This window comes from Dromiciops gliroides, chromosome 3 (assembly GCF_019393635.1).
Source record: "Dromiciops gliroides isolate mDroGli1 chromosome 3, mDroGli1.pri, whole genome shotgun sequence".
In the NCBI taxonomy this organism is placed as follows: Eukaryota; Metazoa; Chordata; class Mammalia; order Microbiotheria; family Microbiotheriidae; genus Dromiciops; species Dromiciops gliroides.
This window is the reverse complement of record NC_057863.1, coordinates 358198355-358220241: the sequence shown is the minus strand read 5'-3', so window position 1 is coordinate 358220241 and position 21887 is coordinate 358198355. Positions and strand designations below refer to the sequence as shown.

The window sequence follows — 21887 nt, the reverse complement described above, 5'->3', positions numbered from 1 at the left end:
TATATATAGCTGCAACAATGACCCAGATGAGTTAGTGATGGGCCTGAATTAAGGGTGGGGCGGCCATGAGGGGGATTCTCCTCTCCTTCCAACAAAGCTGGAGAACATGGATCAGAGAAAGGTGCTTGCTGCTGGTGGTCCTACACAGGCCCTTTAGAACGGTGGGGAGACCCTTCAAGTCTCTTTTCACCTCTCCCCATGTTTTATCTTGCGACAAGAGTTTTTATTTCCTTTTATTAATATCCTTCCACTACTCCTCTGACCCCCACACAGCAGAAAATGTCAATCAAACACCACAAAAAAATAAGACCCTCAAAATATAGATTCATGGTCTCACTTTGGCCTTGTTCCAAAATGTCTCCTCTGCATTTTTAGTTCATTTTTCCAGCAAGAGGTGAGTGGCCTTCTTCCTGATTTCATTCTTTGGCACTCATGGTTTATCATTGATTGCATTGATCAGAGGCTACGAGTCTTTCCAAGTGGTCTCCATAATGTTATTAGGGGATAGATTGTTCTGATTCTCATTTTCCTCTGCATCGGTTCAGAGGTCAGTTCAGCTTCCTGGCTGTCCATTTTGTCATATCTTATGACAGAATAATATCCCATTACATCCAGGCACCACAATTTGTCTAGTCATTTCCGAGATGACATCACCCTCCTCCCCCTATTTTTAAATTTTTGGCTCCCACAAAGAGCTCCTGTATTTTTGTACATATAGGTACCTTTCCTTTTTCTTTGTGGTATAGGCCTAGTGGTGGCTAGTATAGCTGGGTTGTTAATTTGGGGGGGGGGGGTGGAGGGGGCAAAGCTCCAAATCGTTTTCCAGGATGGTTTTAGCCATTGGTTTAGCTATTCAAAGCTTCATCAACAGTTCAACAATGTGCCTGTTTTCCCCAAACCCCTCCAACATTTGTTATTTTTCCTCTAACAATCTACATATACCATATTCCTTATAGAGCCAACTTTTGGGGTGGAGAGTGCCAAGTGAGTGATTCCCAAATCTCCCAGTTACAAAAGGCTCTGAACTGTGCTGAAATCCCATCTTCCCTTTTACAGAGCTCAGTCCTTTCCCTTACCTAGTTTTCTGGGCCGGAGTAAGGTTTAAAGGAAAGAAAACTGACACTTAAGAGACAGGTTGTAGAAAAGCGAATATTTTATTGAAACCATTTCTCAATTAACAATGTCTCAAAGTACAATTTGACTCAAAACTGTCCAACCAGCCTCAACTCCTAGTCCAAGAACCCAAATGCACAGGAGGGGAGGGGAGGCAAGACCACTGGAGGTCCCTGTTTCTGCCAATGTGGCAAAAAAGAAAAAAAAAGAAAGAATGGAGACAGACACAGCATGGCTGCCCTCCTGCTGGAACAACATTCCCTAGCCTCTGGTGTAGACCCCTGGAGTTGGGCCCTTGCAGGCGAATTAGAGATCCCACTACTCCTGGATCTACAGCAGAGGCTAAAAACCTTCACCCCCCCTTCAGGAACTGACCTAACACCCACCACTCCTACTTCCAATTCCTAGCTCCCCCTCACCCCCAGGGGGCTGGGGCTCACAGTAGAAAGCACATTTTGGTCTGCCCAGGGGGAGGCTGTGCCTGGGAGACAGTGGCAGAAGGGGAGATGAGATAAACCAGGGCATACGGGGGCCAGAATCAAAATGATGTAAGCAGTGCCTGCTGGGAAAGCCGCCCCCCCCATACCCAGCCTCCTTAGTACCATCCCTATCTACCCACCCACAACCCAAATCCCATTTTCCTACCTATCTCTACTCCCACAGTGGGTGAGCTCAGCCCACCTCACTCTTCCAAAACAGAACTTGTGGATTTCTAACTCACCCATCCCTGCCTCGCTGTCTTAGCTATGGGGGATGTCCTAGGTGTATATGAGTTAATTTATGCCTCCTTACCTCCTAAGCCCCTGCTCCAATATGAAGTGAGGCTATGGGTGAGAGAAAGCAGAGCCCCGATTTAGTGACACCCAGGAGTGTCACTGGGTTGGTTCTTTTAGGGGAAAGAACACGGACAGGAGGGTGGGGGAGGAAGGAGAACTCAGGTTATGGGGAGGAAGCTAGACAACTCGGAGGATACTGGCTCCGTTAGTCTCCCTCTTCTCCCTTCCCCCCAAATAAGTGCCTGTGGGACAGCATTTTGTTAGTGGCCATGGAGATCTGGAGAGAAAGTGAGGAGATCCGGAGGGGAAGATCAGACACTCTCAGGCCAGGAGCTCCCCATCTCTGAAGCCCTCCCCACTCTCTCACAGGCAGACCTTTATTTCCCAGGGTACAAGAAGGAGTTTCCTGATGCACCTTTGCACCCGGCTTATCTCAGCTGCCGGTTTGCATGCTAGTCCCTACCCCCCCCCCAGGCATAGCAAGAAAACGGGGTGATTTGGAAACATTCAAGGTGTTGTGTTGCCAGAGCCTGGGAAAGAGGTCACAGCTCCAATTGAATCCCTAATGTCCTGTCCCCCCCAAGAAGAAAAAAGGGAGCAGGGGGCGGCTGCTGCTTCTCTCTCTTCAGAGACCCCTGGGAAAGACCCACCACCCCCTTCCCCCAATGGACAATAAATAGAGGTGGTTGGGAGGAAGGGGATGACTGGGGACGGGGCAGCTATAGCTCATCATTTGACCGGGTCTCCTGAGGCCTTGGGGGTGGAGGCTGCTCCTTCTGCTCTGAATCTATGGAGAGAAGGAAAGAGCCAATGAGGCAGGGGCACAAGGACAGTCTCTTCCTCATAGAGAGATCCACCCATCCCTCCACCCACTGAGACCCGTCCTTAGCTCAAGGCTCACCTGCCCCTGGTCCACTCAATTCCAATGGCTCAGCATCCCCTAGATCAAGCCCTGCAGTGGGAAGAGAAGGGATCAGCCAGCAGCTGAGAGGGGATGGGAGGAACCAGCTCTAGGCAGGTTCCCTGACCCTGCTCACCTAAGTCAGGAATCTTCGCCTTCTCCCCCGCAGCAGGGGGCTCTAGAATGGGCTCTGCATCTTCATCTGGGGATCACAGGGAAGGGGAAGAAATCAGTGGGGAGGTAGGAGAGGTCACTCACCCACCCACCCCCACCCCCGCCAAGGGCCACATGGCGTGGCCAGGCACCTGTCACTCACCTAGTGGTGGAATGACCTTCTCCTCCTGGGCACTGGCATTTTGACTTTGTGGCGGATCAGTCTGGGTCTTGTTCTGGTCTCGGGGCCGAGGCCGGGGCTTGGTGAACTTGGCCTTATTGAGCAGGTACTGAACCTCCCGGTCCAAAGCCAGCATCTTTGCCTCGATGTCCTTTGAAAGCAGAACCGGCTTCTCTGTGGCGGGGAGCTTGGCTTGTTCTGCCAGGGTGGCATTCTTCCAGGCCTGGGGATTGGAGACAGGGCTTGGTCAGCAGACAGCCTAGTGGAAGCCTACCAGTGCACTAATCTTTGAATTTGGCCCCAGACCTGCGATGTCATTATTATAGGCACAGAAGGCGTGACTGTGCCCATGGTCACAACCCCATGTGTCAGAAACAAGTCCTGAAGCAAGGTGTGCCAGACCCTGCCAGAAGCCCTCTGACCACCAAACCAGGCTGCCTTTCTCTCTCAACTTTGGCTAAGTCATTTTTTTCTAATGTTTTTTCCCATCCTGGAGAATATAAACTCTTATTGGTTTTGTATTTGTACCCCTGGTGCCTAGTACAATATCTGGCACAAAATAGACTCTTTAAGTGCTTGTTGGAATAAAGCAAACTTTCATCATAGCACATCCCTGTACAAATCTTAATAGGTGCTGCTGGTTGGCTGGCTCTTTTCCTCCTGCTATTCTCCCCAGCTCCAAAAAGAAAAAGAAAAAACAATTTTTTCAAAACACCTCCCCTTAATCCTCCATTCCCCACCCTGCCCCCACTTTTCCTTTCCAAGTCTCATAAATCACTGAATCTGCACTCACTACCTCTCCTTCTTCCCATCCCCCTCCCTTCTCAAGCCCCTGGTCCTCAAACCCCTCTCTATCCTGAGGGACCTCCCACATGCAGCTGCCTTTGTCCATCTTCAATCTGTTCAACTTTCTTGTGGCTCATCTATAATGGCTTCTTGTAAGTGGGAATAAATCCCAAAGTGAGACTGCATAATGATAAGTTTTAAACTTCCACATTTGGATTTGAACAATCCACTGTACAAACATGGGCTGGGGAAGATATTACAGCAGCTCCTGTGGAAAAAGACCCAGCGGCATCGGGGCACAAACTCCCTTGTTTATTGACTCCAAATTCCACTTTGAGGCCAAAAGCCCTAATGTAGTAATCTTAAGACTGACTCAAGAGAGACAATGTCTTGATTACAAGAAACAACAGTTCCACTGCCTGTACACTGTCCTTGTCAGGCCCGTCACTAGTGTGGGGGGCAGCTCTGTGTACGGTTTAGATGGGACACTGACAAACTAGGGGTCTGTGGGGATCTGAAACTACACCAGCTGAAGGAAATGGGCAGGACCCTGACTCATAGAAGGCTAGATCTAGAGACAACTTACACAGTAACAGCAACATTGTGTGATGATCAGCTGTGACAGACTTAGCTCTTCTCAGCAATACAATGATTCAAGACAATGTCAAAAGACACATGAGGGACTGTGCTCTCCACATCCAGAGAGAGAGCTGTGCAATCTAGGTCTAGAGACAGACCAAGCCCGACCTGAGAGAAGGCTTAGGAGACACCACTGAGGGTGGTGATCTGAGTATCTGAAGGACCATCAGGTGGCTCAAGAACCAGGGAGGATACACAGAGGTAGATTTGGGCTCAAATTAAGCAGAAAGGGCTGCCCAGAAACCCCGAGCCCCCATCAGGGAAGGGCTTCAGGGGAGAAAGCTGGATGATCTCTGCTCAGGGCCAACCTGGATGACCTGAGGTCCCTTCCAGCTTTGACACTCTGTGATCCACCCCATGCACCCAAGTCACCAAATTCTCCTGTTCTTATCCTGCCAATTCTTAAAAGCTTTTGACAGAACACTTTATTAAATGGTTCTCTAGTTTCATCACATTTTTGGGGGGGGGAGGCTGTTCTTTATCAAGATAAACTGGTCTTGTTTCCCTATCTAGACAGGAAGTTGCCAGAGGGCAGGGATACTGTCTCTTGGATCCCCCCGCCATGACACAGGGATAGGCACCCGGTCCTGCTGCTGCTTTCTCCTGGGGACCCTCCGGATGACTCGCTCCCAAGGTTCAGCCGGCAGCTCTCCTGTCTCTCCCGGGCTGATCCCCTCCTTGACAATCTCATTTGCTCCCAGGTTTCAACAATCACCGGCCCTTGCTCCTAAACCTCATCATCCTCAATGACTCCTCCCGTTCCTCACCTCCCTCAGCTGATCTGCTGCCATCTCCTTCCCATTCTACTCTACAGTGTCTCACACTTATCCCTTCCTCTCTCTTCCTATGGTCATCACCCTAGTAGCACAGGGCCACATCATACCTTCTTGAACTGCTGCGGCAGCTTCCTAGTCTGTGTCTCTACCACCTACAACCCATTCTTCACAGGGATACTAGATTAATCATCCTTAAGCAGAAGAACCAATCATGCCACTTCTCTGCTCAAGATCTTTCACTGGCTCCCTATTACTTATGGAATGAAAGGTTACACTTGCTATCCTGGCACTCAATGCCCTAACAATCTATTGCCTTGTGTGTGTTCTAAGTTCCCATCAAATTGGACACTTTACCTGTCTTGTGCTTTCCTATTTCTAACTCTTTACTCATACCATCCCCTACCCTGGGGATGCCCTCCTTCATCTCGACAGTGAAATCTCACCTCCTACATGAAGCATTGCTTTCCTGAGACCTCAAACTGCCCTCACCACCTCTGTCCTGTTTGCGGGGCACTCCTCTCCTAAAGCACTCATTCAGGAGGGCAGGGATCTGGTCCTACTTGTCTTTGTATAAATAAAAGGCTCCCAACACCTTTCATACAATGGCTACAATGCACAAAGAGCCAGCCTTAGAATGAGGAAGCCGTGGGACTCAAGTCCTGCCCGGGTCACAACATACTGGCCCGTGTGAGCATGAACAAATCCCTGAACCTCTCAGAGCCCAGCCAGCCAGAGACCTAAAAGAGTAAGTCAGAGAATACGGGCGGATCTGCCCTAGGGGAGAGATTCCTTGATGGATGCGATCATCCACCCTACCAAAAAGACCCCCCAACTAACCAGAGAGCTTTAAACACAGCAAACACTTTCCCCACTGAACCCTACTCTCCTTGGCTAGAATGTCTTCTCTAACACATCATAGATCTGAATATATTCTCCACCTCCCTCAAAGCTGCCTCCTCCAGGGTGGACTGAACCAGCTGACCACTGAAAACCTGATACCCTGGGTCCTTGAAGCCTTCCCCTGCCCAGAGTAATTTCCTCTGCCTCTGAGTAGCCACCACAGATGGTACTGTTCAAATAGCAAAACAAAGGGGTCCAACTAGCTCCTTCCAAAAGAGGCCCAGTTTTTGTGACCCTACAAAGTCCCAGATGTGAAGTCAGCAGGCCCAGGGTTTGAGACCCGCCTCTTTGACTCACTAGTGTTTGACCTTCAGTAAATCACACAACTTTATCTGTAAAAGTGGAAAAGAAAATGAGCACTACCCACGAGTACCAACTGCCAAACCTTATGAAGCAAGTACTCTGTAAACTGTACAGAACCATAAAGAAGTGGCTGTGACTTCCCTTTCCCTGCGATCCTTATCTCTTCCATAAGACTAACCTCCTCAAGGTCATGGGATCCTCATCCCACAGGCCCTTGTACCCCACACTTATATGGCATCAGAGTGTTCACAGAGTGTTTCACAGACACGATTTCCTTTGATCCTTCCCCGTGGTGTTATTATCTGCATTTTATGGATGAGGGAACTGAGAGAGAAGAAGAATGATAAAGTGACTTGGCCAGGACCACACAGCTAGTCAGTGCCAGAAACAAGCCCTCTATTTGCTAAACTGTGTTGTGGTGTCCAATCTCTCCTGAAGTGGCTGGCTCGGAGTCTCGCCCACGCTCAGTGGATTAATTAATTACCCCTGTCTCATTGATGACTTTCTCCAGCGTGCTTAGTTCCACCTCTGTGAAAATCTGGTCCATCTCTGGGATTAGCCGGGCACCCCTAGAAATCAAACGAGAGCTCGTCAGCACAGAGGAGCTAGAGGGCAAGGAAGAAGTAGAGAGAAGAAAAGAAAACCTGAGAAGAGCAGAGCATAGTGCAAAGAACCCTAGATGCTGCAATCCTGACCGTGGGCCAGTCCCTTCCTCCTCTCCTACCCAATAATGGCATGAGCGGGTGGATGTCCACTGCTTTGCTGACCTCCCGGACTCCCCAGCATTCCCAATGGAGGAAGGCAGGAGGGGATGGGGCGGGGGCGAGGGGGGCGAGGGGGGCGAGGGAGTGGAGCCCTCAGCTGCTCACCTGAGGAAGATGTTGGAATGGTTGAGGAGGCTGTCCAGGGCAGCCAGCCGCTCAGGCCACTTCTTTCGCTCTTCCACGCGGAAAAAAAGCCCCCGGCACAGCTTCTTCAGCTCGGCCAGCTTTTCTTTCAGTTCCTGATGGAGGGTGTTGGGGGAGAACAATGGCCCTGGAGGTCCCGGCCTCTGCATTTCTGACTACTTCCCTCCACCATCCTGAGAATCTTGACCCTTGCCCGTCCTTCCCGACTCTATTATTTTATGGGGTGGAAGGGATCCAGACATGTTTTTAGAAGCCAAACCAGTGACTTCTGACCCCCAGGCTCCTCACCTTGGTGCTGGCACCAAAGCCTTCATCCTCTAGCCAGGTGGAGGCTGAGCTAAGCTTCCCAGAGATCTCCTCTCGTTCCTCCTCAGTGGATACCTCCTGATACTCTGGCTGGTAGAGCTTGTCCTGGCAACACAGAAGACACCTTTGCTAAGGACAGAACTGAGATGACCTCCCATTCTGGTCACAGGGCCAGCAGATAAAGGGTGGCCTGCGAGCCCCCCTCAGTTCCCCTCTCCCACACCACCGACCTGGGTTTCAAAGATGAAAGCCTCCAGACTGTTGGCTGATTTCTCCCTTTCCTGTTTTTCCAAGTCTCGAAGTGTGAGTTCCTGAAGCCTGAGATGGAGATGGAGGGGTCAAAAAGGCTCATGTCAGCTCCAGGAAGATAGTCAGATCCTCCTCCCCCACCCCCTGCTGAGACTCACTTGTGCACAGAACGTGCCAGCTCATCCTCTGGGAGGTCAGGAAGGTCAAGCACAGAGAGTTCAACTCCAATTTCCTCCACCATCTTTTGCTTTCTGGCCACCTTTGGCTTCTTTTCCTCCTCGGGGGGCTGAGCTTTGCCCTCTGGCCCTGGTTCCCCTTGGTCACTTGGTTCCTGAGAATTGGAAGGTGACATCAAAAGCTCTGGCCCATACCCAAGCAGCCAGGCCTGATCCACCTGCTCTCTACACCTCTTGGAGATCTTAATTCTCCCCTGAAAGCTCACCTGGGCCTCAGCTTTTTCCACGTCACCCTTCTCTGATGTAGCCTCTCCCTCCGGGGCCACACCATCCACTGGTTCAGGGGCTGGGGGGCGAGCGTCCCCTTCGCCCGGGGCCTTGGCTTCCTCTTTGGGCTCGCCCTGCTCCCCGGGTTCCTCCTTGCTCCCCTCAGCTGGAGCCTCCTCTTCTTCCTAAAAGAGGTGGGAAGAGAAATCACACCACCGCAGAGACCACTGGCTGGGCCCAGTCATTAGCCACGACCATGGACTCTGAGCTCACAGCTCAGGCCAGCAGAGAGCAGAGATGCAGAAACACAGAGAATCAACAATGGTTCTTGGTTCCAGAACGACTGGGAGTGTCACCGACGCTGGCTCTTGGGAGAAGGAAGCCTCGGTGGTGGCTTAGCCCCTGGTTTGTGGCCTTCCTCTCTACTTTAGCATCTGACCCTCCCACAAAAACACATTCACCAAACTCATCAATGAGACCATCTTCGGGGTCTCCACCACACCAACCACATACTCCAGCTGTGATGCAGAACAAGAACATGCTCTCGACAACTTCCCCTACCTTTCCTGTTCCCTGCCCTTCCTAATTCTGCACTTCACTCCTATATGCATCTTTCATCAGCAGCACAAACCACTGCCCATGCACGCCACGCCATCCTCCACATTCACACCATCCTGTAAATCTCACGCACAAGTCCCCTGAACATGCTGGGGACACTCCTCTGAGTTGGGACACTGTGCAGGTCCCGGGGCAGCACTCCCATTCTCCATCTTGCTCTGCAGAACGCTCACACACTCTTGGATTCTTTGTACAACTTCTCAAGCCTAACATGTGTGCAACAACCTCTTTAGGCACCCCCGGCCACTGCCCTTCAGATGGTGAGCAGCAGTGGTTCTCCATGGTTCATTGCCATATAGCATCGACAGAAGAAAACTAGGGGTAAGATGGGTTTCTGTTTTTCAAGACTATGGACAAAGAGATACTTATGAGCCCTTGTTCACAAGCATACTTCATATCTGGCCAGCAACTTGTCATTCTGATATTTTAACCCATCTGTCCCTCTTATATTTTTATCTTATTTTATCTTATCCTTGTTACTTAACTCCAAGTAGTCCTGAAAGATTCGGAGAGGAGTGAAGTGCAGATTTAGGATGGGTGAGGTAATGGGAAAGGTTGTTAAGAGGAGGATTTCCTATTTCAGGATTTTGCAAACAATGAGCCAGTGAGCATGCCTTGGACTCTGTCAAAATCACAGAACACCTTATTTGAAGATAAGAATGACTAAAATCTAGAAATGCAGCAATTCAGAAAGCCAGTAAGGCTTCATCAGGAAGAGGGGATACCAGGGAACTCAGAGCCCTGACAGCCCACCCAAGGTGTATAAGAGGAGACAAGCAGAAAAGTAGGGATGTATTCTTCAAATGGTTCAGCATGAGCATGATCTACTATCTCTTGTCTATTTTATTTATTTACTTCTGGAGTATATCTGTCCTGTGAAAATGCAGCTGGAGACAGAAAACAAAAGGTATAAAAGATAACTGGACACCCTGCCCCTTTGTGGAGGTGGGAGAGGTCCACAGGTGTCATACATTGCACTTTTTGGACTTTTTTCCAATTTACTGATCAGTTGTTTTAATACTTTCCCTTTTTTAGTCTTTAAAAATATCTGTCATATAGGATGACTATTTGGGAGAGGGAGGGAAACTGGGGGAAAATTATGGTGAAGAAAAGAAAAAGACTTCAATAAAAACCCAGTTCAGGAAAAAATGACAGGTGAGACAGAACTAGCCTTACTTCCCTTTTAGGTGTACAGTTACTAGGGGAACAGATGGGGGAATTCTGTGTCACTGACCCAGATTTCAGCAAAGCATTTGAGATAGAGAGCCTGGATAAGAGCATGATCAGATGGATTTTAAACTGGTTGATTAACTGAGTGGTCATTACTGGGCATATGTCTCGTCTACTTGGGGAAGTTCGGGGCAGCGCCCCAGATTGGGTTAATCATAAACCAGGCACAGGGATACAGAAGTAACAGTGAAATACTCCTTGTGTTCCAGGATCCTTCTTTCCAGTGGGGAAGACAGCATGTATACGTATAAAAACAAATACACAGTGCACATAAAATGAAGGTAACTTAGGAGAATCTAGCAGCAAGGGAGTTAGAAAAGGCTTCACACAGGCACTGCTTGAGATGAGTCTTAAAGGAAGCTAAGAGAGGCCCAAGAAGGGGGGCCTGAGAAATAAGAGCCCAGAATGCTCCATTACCCAAAGTCACAAATGGCAGATGCCCCAAAGCTGAGAGGTACGGCTAATCTGTTTGACTAGCAGAGTCAGGATCCAAAGTCATCTGAACAAGCCGCTATGATGGGCTGGATCGAAGAAGGTTCCATTTTAACAGCAGTAAATCTATTCGGACACTTTGGTCTTTTAAAAAGTCAGCTTTTGTATAACCTATATCAAATTGCTTACTGGTTTCGGGAGCGGGGAGGGAAGGAAGGCTGGGAGGAAAATTAGGAACTCAAAAAATATCTTTACATGTCATTGAGAAAAATCAAAATAAATAAATAAACTGAAAAGTCAGCTTCAGGAAGTGTAAGATGCAGGGGTATGGTATGGCTAGGAAGCTCTTTATTGGGAAAGGTTCTGGGGGCTTTAGTGGAACACAAACTCAATATGAGCCAACTGTATTGTTGTTGTTTGTCCTTTGTTCTCGGAGAGGACCGTGACAGATGTCATGACTTGCAATGAATTGGATTTAAGTGAGGAAGGGCTGTGCAAAGTCACCAGCCTCACTTTCTTCTCCAGAACCATCTGGGTTGAGTGGCAAAGTATATTATTAGGATGACTGGAGAGGGCCCTGGATAGTTAAGGCAATTGGCATTAAGTGACTTGCTCAGGGTCACATAGCTACTAAGTGTCTGAGGTGAAATTTGAATTCAGGTCCTCCCAACTTCAGGGCCAGTGCTCTCTCCACTGCACCACCCAGCTGCCCCACAAACCAACTGCATGTTATGGCAACCAAAGATGAGAATTTGGGCTTAGGCTGCATAAGGAAGTCCAGCCTCTGGGAGTGAGTGCTGCTACACTGGGCTTCTCCCAGGCGACACTTACAGTATGAGCTAAGTTCTGAGCTCCACACACTGATCATGTAGAGGACTGACTGCCAGGACACAGAAGAGCCCTTCGGAGGATGTTACATTTTGAGGATGGGTTAAAGAAACCAGAAATGTTAGGCAGGAGATGAGGATGCGGGGAGGATTGGGAGACATAATAGCTGCTTCCAAGTGTCAGGGAGAATTAGGAGCAAAAGGCAGAAACTGCCAAGAAGCAGATCTGAAGCTGAGGAGACCCTAAAGGACAAGAGAGAGCTGCACACATGCTGGTATAAAGGGTGTCAGCAGAGAGACGTAAGGCCACAAGAAGGGAGAACGAGACGCGCCTGTCACACATCCTGAGAGCCAGAGATAACCAAGAGCTGGAGTCAGGAAACACCAGGAGAATTAGAGAAAGGGCCCAAGCACACTGGAGAGACTGCTGACAACATATGTATGGAAAGACACAGATTGTGGCGTGATCGCAGACAGGACAGGCCCGATCCATTGGAGGACTACACTAAGTTAACACTTCCTAACAGTTATCCCAAAGGGGAAGTGGCTCTGTGGAAGGAGCAGGTTACCTCCTCCCAGCGGAGGGCTTCAGCAGAGATGACGTACTGGGAGGGGATTCTTGTTCAGACAGAGCTCTTTCTATCTCTGAGATGCTGTGACCCTGCTCCCCTCCATCCTGCCTTCTCCTCTGGTTCCTATCTTGCCTTGCCATCTTACCCTCATCCTCTGGGAACAATAATCAGGTCAGAAGGACCATCACTTCTGGAAAGGGCATGACTCCCACAAGGCTCCACTCACCATTGCTCTGACTTCCCAGACTGAAAGGCACCTCTCTTCTTCTTCTTTTGTTTTTTTTTGGGGGGGGAGAGGGGGTGTGGGGTGGGCAACGAGGGTTAAGTGACTTGTCCAGGGTCACATAGCTAGTGTCAAGTGTTTGAGGCTGAATTCGAACTCAAGTCTTCCTGAATCCAGGGCCAGTGCTTTATCCACTGCGCCACCTGGCTGCCCATGGCACCTCTCTTCTTTTTTAATTTTTTTTTTTTATTTTTTGGCTGGGCAATGAGGGTTAAGTGACTTGCCCAGGGTCACACAACTAGTAAGTGTCGAGTGTCTGAGGCCGGATTTGAACTCAAGTTCTCCTGAATCCAGGGCCGGTGCTTTATCCACTGCGCCACCCAGCTGCCCCCGGCACCTCTCTTCTAACGGAAATTCCTCCATGGCAGAGGCTTACTCACACTTTTATTTGTATTTCCAGCACTCAGCCGAGAGATCGGAACATGCTAAGTGCTTAAATGTTTCAGATTCATTCATTTGGCTTCACCCCTCTCCACATCCAGCGCGGACCCATGGCCTGCCACTTTAATAATTCATTAGCTACCTCCCACCTCCCCAACGCCACCCACCAACCTGGTAACCCTTAACTCCAGGTTAGACCCTGTCAGAAAAGCTTTTGCCTAGCTCAAGACACCAACCAGCAAACCAGCCTTTCTTATGGAATAAGAGAAAAATAGGTGAATGGACCACAGTAGTCCAGAGATCTATCAAGTCAGCCAGCTTCACTGGGCTGCTTCCGACCTCCCACACCATAGCAGAGTCCTATGTCCGAATCAATATTTAATTGAATTAACAGGTCTTTGTGAAGGCTAACAGTTTAGAAAGATTTATATCTTAGTGATAGATGGGTGAGAAGCATAACCTTCAAATAAACATGAAATTTTAATTAGACACAAATTATCTAATCCAACTTCCTGGATATCTCCAACCAGTCAATGAAACCCCTGCATGAACAATCCAACAATGAGAGACCCCATACCCTGAGGCTGCCCCTTCCAGAGCTGGATGACCCTAAATGAAATAAAGTTCATTCTTCTATTAAAAAAAAAAAAGGGGGGGGAGCAGATAGGTGGCACAGTGGATAGAGCACTGGCCTTGGATTCAAAAGGACCAGAGTTCAAATCCGGCCCCAGACACTTGACACTTACTTAGCTGTGTGACCCTGGGCAAGTCACTTAACCCTCATTGCCACGCCCCCCCCCAAGTCTCCCACATTTGACACCTTGAAGTTATACTTGGCTATGAAATCAGAGGGAGAAAGAAAAGTCCGCTACCAGGTCCTGTGGGTCTTGTCTTTGCCATCAATCAATCTATCTCTGATAATAAACATTTTTATTTAAGGTTCTGAGTTCCAAATTCTATCCCTCCTTCCCACCCTCCCCCTCCCCCCAAGGTAGTAAGCAATCAGATATAAGTTAATAAGTTTGCAATCTCTCTTACTTCCATCCCCCCCTCCTCTCTATTCCCACGGCAATCACCTCAATTCAGGATCTCATTACCTACAATGATAATAACCTTCAAACAGGTCTTCCTCAAATCCCCAGCCTCAACCTCTCACCCACTATCAGAATAATCTTTCTTTTCCACACATCTGGCCACATCACACTTCTGCTCAAAAACCTTCAGTGGCTCCCTACTGCCCGTGTGTAATTTCCAAATCCTTGGCATTCACTCAATCACAGAAAGTCAAAAGGGACCACTGCAGAGACTAGCTACACCAACACCCTAGTTTTTCAGATGGTGAAACCAAGGCTGTGAGAGTGGATGTGACTTGCCTAAAGCCACTCAAAGAGTGAAGGGCAGAGCAGAACTTTAATCAGCTTCCTCACTCCCAGGCTAATACTCCTTCATGGAGAAGACACAATTAGAGGCCAAACATTGTATGAGGCATTGGAGATACATAGAAAAACCAGCCACCCTCTGGTGTTCTATTAGAAGGAACATGGTACACTACTCCTCCTAGGTAGACACAAAGCATGAATGAAGCCAGTGGTTTCTATAGGCTGGTCACCACACTTCATCAAACACACAGCACAGGAGTAAACCCCTAACTCCCCCATCGATCCTTCCTGGGGACTCCTGGAGGCCCCAAGTCTAGGCCTCCATCCATCATCACACCACCAAAAAGAATACACACGGGGCAGCTAGGTGGCACAGTGGATAGAGCACTGGCCCTGGAGTCAGGAGTACCTGAGTTCAAATCCGGTCTCAGACACTTAACACATACTAGCTGTGTGACCCTGAGCAAGTCACTTAACCCCAATTGCCCCCCCCCCCAAAACAAGAATATACACACGGTCTCTGTGCCTGGGTGACATGCCTGCTGAACTCTAGAGCTCAGTGGTCAGAGCCTTCTCTGTGCCAGGGCCTGTGAGGAAGTCCTCCCTGCACTGTACTTAGTTAACATTGGCTCGGTTGGACTGGCCTGAGGTTTACATTAGAGGGTGGAGTGCTGGGCTTACCTGCACAGTGTCTGTCCCATTCTCCTTGGCCTCTGGAGTGGAGCCGCCTCCAAAAAGGCTGGAAATGGTGTTGCCAAGTTCTAGGGGAAGGAGGGCCCAGGGTCAGAGGCTGGTCAGGCAGCACGACTACCCTCTCCACTTCGGACCCACAGATCCCAGCCCCCAGGCCGGCCCCTCCCTTACTGGTGAGAGTGGACTCCTCTTCAGGCTTCTCCTCCACTGTTGTCTCAAATACAGACTCCACCTAGAAACGGGTTTCAGTGTCAGGACTGCCTGGAGTTCCCCGAATACCACACACAGACTAGTTTTCGTTGTATTTGGCCCTTTGTGGTTTTTTTCCCTTAGTATGTCTCATCTCCCCGACGCAGTTAGGTGTTTTCTGGTGCCCTTATCCCCCCCCCTCCCAAGACAGAGCTTTACCTGCAGGGAGCTGGCCAGGGGCTGAAGGGGTGCTGGGTTCCCCACTTTTCTCCACCAAAAGCTAAGCCCTTACCCGATCCAGGCTCAGGACGCCGCTCTCATCCAGATTGAAGTGGGCCTTGATACCCTTGGACTCATAGTCAGGATACTTCTTAAAGCTTTCCCCAACTCCCTTCAGCTTCACTGTGGTCAAGTTCAGAGAGCCGAACACCCTGGGGAGGGGAGAAGGTGGGAGTCATGGGGAGAGCCTGGCACACCTGCAGTTCCAGTGTGGCCCAAGACAAAACCTCTCACCCCCTTTCCCACCCAGAGGGTGTCTGGAGTGTATGACTTCTTTTTTGTTGTTGTTGGGGTTTTTTTTTTGGTGAGGCAATTGGGGTTAAGTGACTTGCCCAAGGTCACACAGCTAGTAAGTGTCAAGTGTCTGAGGCCAGATTTGAACTCAGGTCCTCCTGACTCCAGGGCCGGTGCTCTATCCACTGTGCCACCTAGCTGCCCCTGAGTAGAGACTTTTTAAGGCCCCTTTCAACTCCAAGACTATTATTTTGCTTTTATAGTCTATAAGACTTCTTGTTTCTCCTATCACTTTCTGTAGGCCCCAGTCCTCCTTCACATTTAATTCCTTTCTTCCAATTAATTTCAAAAAATTTTCTAAAAAGACATACTAAACAATGTGAAATGTTTAAACCCAGAAACTCTAAACATTCCCGTTAGAGGGAGCATCATCTATGGAGGGTTTAGCAAACAGTTTCTGAGTTTGACAACAGACGTTTCACTGCATTTTAAGTGTTCAGTGGTCTACTTCTTTAAATGGTCTGAATTTGCAAATTCTTATCTGAATTCCTCTGGACACTGAAAGAGGTCAAGCCCCCAGAAGCCCTCCTCTCTTCACTCTCCAAGTCCTGCCCTCTGACCCTTGACCCCATGACCCATATCTCACGCCTCTTCACCTCAGATCCTCAGGCCCCAAGAAGCCCATGTCCCCGTAGTTCACATGGAAATGGAAGTCGTCGCTGTAGCGGTTAAACGTGATAACTTTTCGCTGGGGATAGGGTCCCATCCGAGAGAAGAGTACCCGTTTGTTATGTTTCAGGCTCCGAGGGCCAGCCTCCTCTACTTCTCTGGTGAACTCCACCTGTGAGATGAAAAAAAAACAGAGCTGGGATACAAGTAATTGAGGGAAACACAGCAAGCTAGACCATGGGAGACAGAGACGACCTGTCATTTCATTGGCACCAAGAATTCCCAGGGACGGAAACTCCCTCTACCCACTCAGGAAGAGACCTTCTCTGCAGTTAAGAGTCACCTTACAGAGAGTCACTCAGAACAGAGGTATCCATCTTGGTCCTATGAGAATATAACTGGTAAATGTAAAAGTAATAAAACAACACAACATAGACAATGTGAAGTTCTGGTTTTCTAAGTCAACATAGGCTCACAGGGACCCCTATTTGAGTCTGACCTCACCAGACCAGAAGACAGAGGTTCAGTGACTTGGCCACGGTCCCACGGCCAGCACGTATTAGAAGCAGGTCTTCTGGCTCTGAGATGGGCCCTCTATGAGTGGGTAGGATCATGTGTGACTAGCGAGTCAGCTCCTGGAGGGTGGAATCTTTGGTGCTCGTCCTTGTATCCCCAACACCGTTCACATTGCCGGGCGTGTAGATATTGGGCATTGGACAAATATGAACCCAACAGAACGAGGCTAAAGGAGACAGGAGTGGCTGTTCTGGGAGGCAGGAGGAGAGGCCGGCTCACCTGGATGGGATAGACGGTGGCATCCCGCACACCGAACGGCTTCACCTTGAAGGCCTTGCTCAGGGCCGCAGCCTGGTACACGGCCCCCATGGCAGCGGCTTCATCAGCATTGATGTTCTTCCCTAATTCCTCCCTGGGGTTGAGGGGCAAGAGGAAGACAAGGGACGATGAGCTATTTTCTAAATTCTCACCTTAAAAAAAGAAAAGCCGGGGCAGCTAGGTGGCACAGTGGATAGAGTACCACCCCTGAATTCTGGAGGACTTGAGTTCAGAGTTCAAATCTGGCCTCAGTCACTTAACACTTACTAGCTGTGGGACCCTGAGCAAGTCACTTAACCCCAATTGTCTCACAAAAAAAAAAAAAAAAAGCCCCCAAACTTCTCAGTACTTACTTGCCCACAGCCTTCAACAGCACCTCCTGTACTTTGGGAACCCGAGTGGCCCCACCCACCAGGATCACCTGCTCGATCTCTTCCTGAGGAGGAGGAAACAGTGTGGAATAAGGGAAGGAGCAGCCCCCTCCTCCCCAACTGTTCTGATTTCCCTCCCTGGTCTCCCCACTTCACACCCGGTCCCAGGGTTCATCGTCTTCCTCAGGTCCCAGCCCCACTGCCAGCAGGTATGACCACCCCCCCCCTCACCAAGTTCATTTCAGCACTGCTGAGAGCCTGCTGCACAGGCCCGGGCACGCGATCAAACAGATCTTCACATAGCTCCTCAAATTCCGCCCGGGTCACTTTTGCCTTGAAGTCCACATCATCCATCAGCCCTTCAATCTGGGGAAGGGACAAAGGACAGTGCTAAGGACTCCTTCCTGGGGATCCTTTTTCTGGGTTTGTCAGGGCAGGAAGGGGAGGGTGTGGGGAAGGGGGAGAGGAACCCAATCTATGAGAAGCTTTAGGGGTTTAAAAGTGAAGGATCAGGAAAAGCCAAGGCCCTGCAGTCCAGTCAAGAGATAATTCTGCCCAGGGAACCCTGGCTTCCAGAGGGATAAAAGAATGCCCAACCCTCCAAGGGGGCTGGCACCTGTGCCATGTGGTCAGCATTGGCGCTCAGGATGGTTTTGAGCCGGTTGGCCTCACGGAGCAGCTTGGCCATGGCCCGAGGGTTTCCCTGAACATCCTTTGCCCCCTGACCCTTGCGTTGCTCGTTGAAGAGTTTTGCCAAATGCTTCCTCAGTCGCAGTTCCATCTCCAGGCCCCCCAGAGTTCGGTCAAACCTAGGTGGGTGGAAGGGAACATGGAGAAGAGACTCCACGACCCCTTTGCCTCCCCTCACTACTTAAAAACCACCAATCTGTGAGCCTCTCCCTGCCCTCCCAACATGTGCCCACTCACCCCACACCGCGGATCTGCAGCTGGGGCTGAGTACCAGCTTCCTTGGTTTTCACCGTCTGATAGGTGACGATGGTGCACACAGTACTGCCTGCGCCCATGTCATAGAACATCACATTCTAAAGGGAGAGTGTAGGCAAGCAGGTCAGAAGTCTCGCCAACAGACAAACCCAACCAAGTTGTTTTTCCAGACTGTCCCAACCTTCAACCTGACAAACACGGAGCAAGGGACTCACAAGAGTTGTTTCTGCCTTCTGACCCACAGGCCAAACCAAGTGGAGCCTCCCCATCCCAAGTGCGCCCAGCCCCCTCCCTTCTGGGCACCTGGGCAGTGGCATTGATATCTTTTCGGCGGAAGACTCCGTAGCTGAGGGCGGTGGCAGTGTTGGCATTAATGAGCTGTAACACCTTCAGGTCAGCCATCCGGGCAGCCTGCAGCACAGCCCGCCGCTCTGCCTGGTTGAAGAATGCTGGTACAGTAATAACTACATCCTTGATAGGCTGTTCTGTGGAAGGGAAGACAGAGACTCCTGCCACCTTCACAATCCTCTCCCTACTTCCACCCCAAACTCCACGCTTACTGCCCATGCTTGGGTCTATCCACGATCTAGTCAATACCTCCTATCCCTGTACCCCAACTCCTTTATCCAGTCCCCCCACTTTCTACCCCTATGCCAAAGACACCATGTCTCCACTGGCATCCCAACCACTCACCAGCAAAATCCTCAGCTAGGGAACGAGAGTAATTGAGAACCATGCCCAGGACCTCCTCAGGAGAGAACTGCAGCTGCCTAAGGGAAGGCATAGAGAGGAAGACTCAGATAGATGATTGAGGGAACACTGAGACACCACATCAGCACTGTTTTGACACGCTCAAAAAAGGTGTAGAGGTGGGCATTATAGCCCTTTGAGAAAAAACAGTTTTGGGGGGGCCAGCTAGGGGCACAGTGGATAAAGCACTGGCCCAGGATTCAGGAAGACCTGAGTTCAAATACGGCCTCAGACATTTGACACTTACTAGCTGTGTGACCCTGGGCAAGTCACTTAACCCTCATTGCCCCGCAGAGAGAGAGAGAGAGAGAGAGAGAGAGAGAGAGAGAGAGAGAGATTGTGCATGCAACCAGTTTGGACAACTGTTCCTATCCACCCCACCCTCCTCTCCTGAACAGAGTAAAAAAATGAATAAATATTAAAATGTTTTCTGAGGGGCAGGCTAGATGGCGCAGTGGATAGAGTACCGGCCCTGGAGTCAGGAGTACCTGAGTTCAAATCCAGCCTCAGACACTTAACACTTACAAGCTGTGTGACCCTGGGCAAGTCACTTAGCCCCAAATGCCTCACTTAAAAAAAAAACTGTTTTCTGAGTGGTCACTCACGGGCTCAGCTGGAATCGAACAGTCTGCCTATGTGGGTCAGTACCCAGCTCCTGCTCAGGAAAGCGGTCTCGGTAAAGTGCCACATGTGGGTTGTCAGTCCTCTTCCCCAGCAGGTCCTGGAAGTAACGCACTGTGGCCTTGGGGTTCTTGATGGCCTGGATGAGGAAAGAGAGTGAAGGGACTTCTCCAAGTCCCTTCACACCCTCTGCCCCTTGGGGTTTAATCAAACTGGGGAGTACAGTGTCAACTGCCCTATATTTCCCATAGATGATGGAGAAAACAATATCTGGAGGCCCCTGTTCCCAGCTTCCAATGGGAATGGAAGGTCTCTAGCTCACCATGCTTGCTGCACTATCCCCAAAGAATCTTTCATTCTCTTTCAGGGCTACAACCACAGGTGTTTTCCTCCGCGACTCCCTAAGGAGAAAGATGGAAGGGAATCAGGAGGCAGATACCTGAGGAAAAAGAGCTACAAAAGAGCTAGAATCCAGGCTTCCTTCCTGTCAACAACAAAAATTATACAGTTGATGTTCTGGAAGCAAAGTCCTTTCCTCTCACCCCAGATTAAGGTGCCATCACCCCATGTCCCTACCCACCCCTCCTCCCCAAGGGGCTGCCCTCACTTGTTCAGGACGATTTCCATTGGTACACCAGGCTTGACGATGGCCACCTTCATTGATTCACTGCCCAGATCCACAGACATCACTGCGAGTGTGTCTAGGAGACAGAAAGCACATGAGTGTGTGTATGAGTGTATATATATGTGTGTGTGTTTGGTTGGAAGGGGGGTGGATTTAAGCAGCAACTTCACCCACCTACTCCACACTGAGGGAAGAAGGGGGAACACATACACACGTACCAGTCAACACCAACAGGTTTGCCAAGAGCACAGCCACCAAGGCCCAGCAGGGCAGCCACCCTGGTCTCCTTTTTCTGTCCATTTTGGCCACTGAGCGCCTGGGGGGAAGAAAAAGTAAAAACCTGAAATCCTAAGGGGGGAGGGGTAGTTAGTGGAGAGCTGTCTTAGCCTAACTTATCCTCCCCCAACCCCCACCAGGTTAGGCTGCTCCCTTTGCCCCGAGGCGACCTCGACTCCTCTCCCGGGGTCGGAGGACCACCCCCCCAAATACCCTAAAGTCTAAGCTTAAGAGCAATCAACCCTCCACTCCCGCAAGAGATCGATCAAAAAGGCAGAGGGGGAGGTCCGGGTTCTTACATCCACCCGAGGGGCTGTCAAGCAGGGGGTACCCCAGGAGGGAGGGGGGGCAGGGTGGGGCTGGGAATAATCTACAGGGGGTAGGGGCTGCCCGGCACCCAGCAGGTGCTCGCTCCCCTCCTGGGAGAACGGACCCCGGGGTCCCGGGGCCGGTCCCGACGCCAGTGGCTCCGGCCCGACACGCGGGGCCCCCGGCACTCACCGCGGGCCGCGCTTGCACGCCGGCTGCACCGGGCCGGCCCTGCTACGCCCCCGTACCGGCTTCTCCGCCCACCCGCCTCGAGACCTCCCGGGCTCCCTCCGCGGGCCCGGCGCGAGGGCAGCGAGCGCGACAGACAAAAAACGAGCAAGTCGAGCCCCTCAACCCGCCGCAACTCCCCCCTCGGGCTTGCAAACTGTTACATGAGCCACCAACCTCTCCCCGGCGTCTCGCGCACCAACCGGGCCCGGACGCGGCGCGCGCTCATTGGAGCCTCCGGCACCCGGACCTGCGCCGCGCGCCCAGCCCCACCCCTTCACCGCCCGGCGCGACCTCCCATTGGGCCACGTAGAAGACCCGCCCCCTGCGCGTCTCGCCCAACCCCGGATTTGGAGACGGGGGGAGGGGTGGGGGAGGACCTCCGCCTAGGGAAACCGCCGGTGCCTCCCTCCCATTGGTCCACATCACAGGATTGAAAGCCGCTCCTCCCTCCCCCTAATCTCCACCCCCCCCACCCCCCACCCCGCCGCCGTCCCCTTTTCCCCCATCCCCCGTCCCCCAGTTCCCTCGACTCTCCGGCCCCTCTCGGTGATAAGGCGCCTGCGGGTCGCTAGAGCGCGTTGCTAACCGGAAAGCATGGCTTGCCCCGCTTCTACCAATCAGAAGTCCCTCTGCTCCAGGCTGGCTGGGGTTTGGGACTGATGCGCTGCCGTGCCCTCCCAACTAAAATGCTCATGTTTAAAAAGA

At 50.8% G+C, this 21887-nt stretch overlaps 1 protein-coding gene across 2 annotated transcripts; it reads right to left on the bottom strand.

Annotated features, from left to right (window-relative positions):
• Nucleotides 1-1135: 1135 nt before the first annotated feature.
• On the bottom strand, nucleotides 1136-21474 carry HYOU1 (hypoxia up-regulated 1). Of its 2 annotated transcripts, none has more exons than XM_043991924.1 (26): nucleotides 21357-21474; nucleotides 20585-20682; nucleotides 20349-20442; nucleotides 20064-20142; nucleotides 19726-19880; nucleotides 19064-19140; nucleotides 18674-18855; nucleotides 18353-18468; nucleotides 18042-18234; nucleotides 17657-17791; nucleotides 17408-17490; nucleotides 17016-17148; nucleotides 16208-16392; nucleotides 15331-15469; nucleotides 15021-15081; nucleotides 14838-14917; nucleotides 8434-8619; nucleotides 8150-8322; nucleotides 7973-8060; nucleotides 7725-7847; nucleotides 7398-7531; nucleotides 7013-7097; nucleotides 3107-3347; nucleotides 2927-2992; nucleotides 2791-2841; nucleotides 1136-2676 (listed from the first exon to the last, which is right to left on the bottom strand). In XM_043991924.1, exons 2-26 carry the CDS (start codon nucleotides 20664-20666, stop codon nucleotides 2609-2611), a joined length of 3009 nt encoding a protein of 1002 aa, XP_043847859.1. In that variant the 5' UTR covers nucleotides 20667-20682; nucleotides 21357-21474; the 3' UTR covers nucleotides 1136-2608. The 2 variants fall into 2 exon arrangements, with proteins under 2 accessions (XP_043847859.1, XP_043847860.1); XM_043991925.1 differs by lacking the exon at nucleotides 21357-21474 and adding an exon at nucleotides 21144-21332.
• Nucleotides 21475-21887: the final 413 nt, after the last annotated feature.